General features: G+C 52.3%; 2 protein-coding genes and 1 non-coding gene across 4 annotated transcripts in view; 2 read left to right on the plus strand and 1 right to left on the minus strand.

The window, feature by feature from the left end:
- Positions 1-2,923, plus strand: part of MBD6 (methyl-CpG binding domain protein 6) — a 6,945-nt gene extending 4,022 nt beyond the window's left edge. Inside the window, exons 7-13 of the mRNA XM_010839374.1 lie at positions 6-64; positions 345-498; positions 681-850; positions 973-1,386; positions 1,482-1,534; positions 1,738-1,801; positions 1,950-2,923. Coding sequence (XP_010837676.1) covers positions 6-64; positions 345-498; positions 681-850; positions 973-1,386; positions 1,482-1,534; positions 1,738-1,801; positions 1,950-2,024 — 989 coding nt within the window. The 3' untranslated portion in view covers positions 2,025-2,923. The remainder of the gene's footprint in view (positions 1-5; positions 65-344; positions 499-680; positions 851-972; positions 1,387-1,481; positions 1,535-1,737; positions 1,802-1,949) is intronic.
- A 152-nt stretch (positions 2,924-3,075) lies between these two features.
- The window catches only part of DCTN2 (dynactin 2 (p50)), a 13,781-nt gene continuing 12,092 nt past the window's right edge, over positions 3,076-4,764 (minus strand). For both annotated transcript variants that reach the window (XM_010839336.1, XM_010839335.1), the window contains 2 exons: positions 4,550-4,641; positions 3,076-3,520 (listed from right to left, as the gene is read on the minus strand). In XM_010839336.1, the coding sequence (XP_010837638.1) occupies positions 3,434-3,520; positions 4,550-4,641 (179 nt within the window). In that variant the 3' untranslated portion in view covers positions 3,076-3,433. The remainder of the gene's footprint in view (positions 3,521-4,549; positions 4,642-4,764) is intronic.
- Positions 3,623-3,694, plus strand: TRNAE-UUC. The gene has a single exon. It is a non-coding gene; the product is annotated as a tRNA-Glu (tRNA).

Below are 4,764 nucleotides of genomic sequence, written 5' to 3' on the forward strand. Positions count from 1 at the left end.
CATAGCTTTAAATTCTGCGCTGCTGGCTGCCAGCCTGGATCCCCCCTCGGGGACGCCCCCCCAGGTGAGGATAGGGGGTGAGTGGGTGGGACAGAACAAGAGATGGAATCAGAGATGGGAGCTGGGAATAAAAGGTTTTCAGTTTCATGTCTGAGCTCTTCCTTAGGGCCTTTGAGGAGGGCTTAGTTCTTAGCTGGGGGTAGGATGGACTGTAAGAATTGGGTCTGTATTTAATAAGCATGGCCTACTTCAGTGGGGCTTTAGTGAGATTGCATATGTGGAAGTACTATAAACTTATTGAATACTTTACACATGTAGATGTTACAGCCATTTTTTCTTCTTAGCCCTGTGTCCTGAGCGCCCCCCAACCTGGACCACCTACCTCCAGTGTCACCACGGCAACTACTGACCCGGGGGCCTCCTCTCTGGGCAAGGCCCCCTCCAACTCAGGGAGACCCCCTCAACTCCTTAGCCCTCTGCTGAGTGCCAGCCTGCTGGGTGAGTCTGAGGGAAGACTCTGTGGTGTGGGAGAGAAGAAAAGAAACAGAAAAATTGGGAGTAGAGACTAGATGAATTAGGGAGGAAAGTCTGTGACCACTGAGTCAAGCCTAAAAGAATAGGGTCTGCTCAGCCTAATTGGTTTGCCCAGGGAGACCCTTGACTTTACAATTCCTTAACAGGTGACCTGTCTTCGCTGACCAGCAGCCCTGGAACCCTCCCCAGTCTGTTGCAGCCTCCTGGCCCTCTTCTCTCTGGCCAGTTGGGGCTGCAGCTCCTCCCTGGGGGGGGAGCTCCTCCACCCCTCTCAGAGGCTTCTAGTCCCCTAGCCTGCCTGCTACAGAGTCTCCAGGTGAGGGGATGGGTGTGTGTGTTAGGGAGAGAATTTTTTTTCGCAAATTGGAAATACAGACATTTCAAGTTAAAGTAGCTGGAACTGCATTTGAAACTGACAGAGGTCTGTTTTGTCTGCAGATCCCTCCAGAGCAGCCAGAAGCCCCCTGTCTGCCCCCTGAGAGCCCCACCTCAACCCTTGAACCGGAGCCTGCCCGGCCTCCCCTCAGTGCCTTAGCCCCACCCCACAGTTCTCCCGATCCCCCAGTCCCTGAGCTGCTCACTGGGAGGGGGTCAGGGAAACGGGGCCGGAGGGGAGGAGGGGGACTTAGGGGCATTAATGGTGAGGCCAGGCCAGGCCGGGGACGAAAGCCTGGCAGCCGGCGGGAGCCTGGCCGACTGGCCCTCAAGTGGGGGGCACGTGGTGGCTTCAATGGACAAATGGAACGGTCCCCAAGAAGGACCCACCACTGGCAGCATAATGGGGAGCTGGCTGAAGGGGGTGCTGAGCCCAAGGATCCATCCCCTCCTGGGCCCCATTCTGAGGACCTTAAGGTGAGTGTGGGTTAAGTAATGGTTGTCTGGGCACAAAGGCCCTCAGGAAAGGTTGCCAAGGTCCCTTTTCCCACACACAGTCCATCTTTTCTCAGGTATCCCCAGGGGTAGTCAGAAAGTCTCGTCGTGGCCGCAGGAGAAAATACAAGTGAGTATACTGGCCTTTTCCGGCTTGTTGGGTTTATAGCAATAGTTAAGAGTGATTTGGCTTTCGAAAAGGCAGCACTTACTTGAATATGAATAAGGATACCATGCCTACACTACCCACATGTAGAAAGCTTCCCACCCAAACTCTGAAAATCCCCTGGCGCTCGGGGACGTGCTCCTGATCCCCTTGTGCCCTTATTGCAGCCCAACCCGGAACAGCAACAGCTCCCGCCAGGACATTACCTTGGACCCCAGCCCCACAACCCGCGTAAGTGTGCATCACTGCGTCGGTGGGTGGGAGTGCATATAAAGGATGAGGCAGGAGGAGAAGAAGGTTAGTGGGAGTGGGGAGAAAATAAAGGACTTCCTGATACCCAGCTGTTTGATCACTTCTTTCAACTTCCCCTCTTGTATAGGCGGCTGTCCCTCTGCCTCCCCGGGCCCGCCCTGGCCGTCCTGCCAAAAACAAGAGGAGGAAACTGGCCCCATAGCAGCCATACCTGGAGCTGGATCTGACCCTGACTGGGGAGAGCTGAGTGCTGAGCCTTGGGAGCCCCTGCCAGCCACCTGCACCTGTGGACAGTGGGTGGGGGCACTACTCCCCACTCAGAGCACAAATGCAACCCCTTCCCCCACAGTCCCATCCTGAGCCATTGCAGGGGGTAGGGAAGCTCACCACCTCCCCCCCAAAGCCATGTCACTGAAAAGGCCTGGGGGGGGGGTGGTATATGGCCCTCTCCCCACCAGGCTAAGGGGAAAACCCCCTCCCCCAGGTCTTTTATTTGTTTAAGTTATTTTTGCACAAATGACTCTTTTATATTTAATTCGACTTCATTGCCTCCCTTCTTGAAGCCAGCAGGCTCAGTTTACAAACCTGTGAGCTACTGTTGGCTGCTGCCCTCCTTCCCAATGAAAGGTACAAAGCAATAAGCATCATGCGTCCTCCCCTCACCCCTGCCAACACCCCTCTGCCTCTGGCTCAGGTTGCTCAAAGCACAGATCCCCCTCTTACCCTGTCCCCAGGTTTGAAACACATAGCCTCATTTCAAGGTGTAGCCAGCTTCCCTCCACTTTCCTCTGGGATATGAAGAGGGGGTAAGGGGGCAAAGAGAGCCCTCTGGGTGTCTCCTCCCATACACACTACACTGCCCCTTCTCCCCCATCAAAACGCTCAGAGACGTTGTGACGATGCGACTGAGGATTATGCAACATGGTCCAACCGGAGCGGCCAGCATGACCAGCTGTCCAGGGGCTGCCTCCTGCCTTTTCTTTTGTAAAGACAAGACCCTTGGGAGTTTTAATTCTGTTTTGTACTTGCCCTGTGGGGCCTCCACTGCTTTTCTATGGGAGACACTCTTAATTTAACAGATGAGAATATTTTGAAACTCTGGCTCTGACTCTGTCCTCATTTTTTCCTTAGTTCTTTTGTAAGAACAGATTATAATTTAAATCCTTCTGTGGTAGAGAGTGCTTAGACTGTCTGTTACGCTGTGTATGTCTCTCTCAGTGCTGCCTCTTCCCCAGGAAACAGCAGAGGCCAGACAGAGTACAACAGCATTTAATGGTCAGAAACAGTTGTACAGTATTACAGTCAGCCACAGAAGCTGTGCTGGAGGACAGGACCCAATCCTCCCCCACACCAGGCAAAGCAGTATTGGGCAGGAGCTGGCATGTGGCTGGGCCACGTCCTCATCCCTGTGGCCTAAGGGGAGACCATCATTTAATATCCCCAGCTTCCACTACTCTTCAGAGGAGGGGGTGTAAGCCCCACATGCAAGAAGCCCTTGCCCCCAGTGTCAAATGGGATGCAAGAGTTACAATTAAGGGGAAACTCTGTGTAAGGTATTAATGGAGTTCAAAGGGGTAGGGATTACCCCTGTCCTCCATCACCCAAAGGTGCTCACTTTCCCAGTTTCTTCATCCTTTCATCAATGTTGGCAAAGTTCCCCTCAATTGTGGACAGGTTTTCACACATCGTCGTCTGCACCTAGAAAGCGAGAGAGCTATTTTACTCTGTCAGGTTCAGGTGCTTACCTGGGTGAGGAACTGAAGAAATGCTCTTAGAGAAGACAGAGACATGCAGGAGAACTCCCTGGTGGTCCAGTGGTTAGAACTCTGCACTTTCACTGCTGGGGCCCAGGTTCAGTCCCTGGTTGGGGAACTAAGATCCCACAAGCTGCACAACAAAGCCAAATTAGAAAAAAGAAACGGAAACAGCTTGTGGGTCCCAGAATGGGAAGGTGACTTGAAGCACCATGGACCTAGCATGGGATCTGCTAAGCAGGCAGGCCTCTTAAGAATTCCCATCCTGACTAACCAGAACAGTTCTTTCATCTGTTTTATGTACTGAGGGACACACAGGATTTTGTTGAAGTAAGGGTTTCACTCGTCCAAAGTTTTAGAAAACTGCTCTGGAGGAAGAACACACCATGCCAAGCACTTTAATTTATCTTGACAGTTCTCTGATGCCAGACTCCCAACTGTAGTGCTTCCCCCAGCACTGAGAACAGTGCCTCCGCCAGAACCTGAGGACTTGCTCTGTGCTGGACACTGCTTAGAGAATGGAGAGGTTGACGCTTACAGCTCAGCATCAGGAAGGAAGGGGCAAAACCAGGTGGGAGCCTGGCTCCAGATTTCAATGCCCATGTTCTGTCTAGTGTGCTGTGCTCAGGAACATCTGGTTGAAGACCCAGGGAGGATAAAACCCAGCTGAGACTACAGAGGGAAAAGGTAGGTTTTATAGGAAGAATGGAGGTTTACTGAGCTCTTACGAATTCACTCATATTACTTCATCTAATCCAAATAACTCTGAAGTAGGTATAATTTGCCAGATGGTGAGGTGGAGGTTCATAGGTTAAGTAAGTTGTCAGATGTTCCATGGCAACCAAGAAACAGTATGGAGACTCAAACCAAACCCCTGCCACACCACTGTGCCACCAAATGGGCCAAAGCAGAACCCTCTGGAACTGAAGCTGGAGAACCTTGCCTGTGTGTGCTGGGGAAGGGAGGCACTCACCTGAGTCAAGAGGGTGGCATTGTCCTTGAGGGAACAAGCAATCATTTGCTGCGTGGTATCCAAGTGTGTCAGAAGCTGACCAAACTGCATGGCTGTGAAAGGTCAGAACGGTAGGCATGGCGTTAGAATCCAAGACCAGAGGGAAGGGAACAAGAGTTGCTCACTTGCCAATTTCTCTTGACACCCTTGTGGCTGGGCGCCCCCCTTTTTTATTC

Source organism: Bison bison, unplaced genomic scaffold (assembly GCF_000754665.1).
Source record: "Bison bison bison isolate TAMUID 2011002044 unplaced genomic scaffold, Bison_UMD1.0 scf7180017864115, whole genome shotgun sequence".
Taxonomy (NCBI): Eukaryota; Metazoa; Chordata; class Mammalia; order Artiodactyla; family Bovidae; genus Bison; species Bison bison.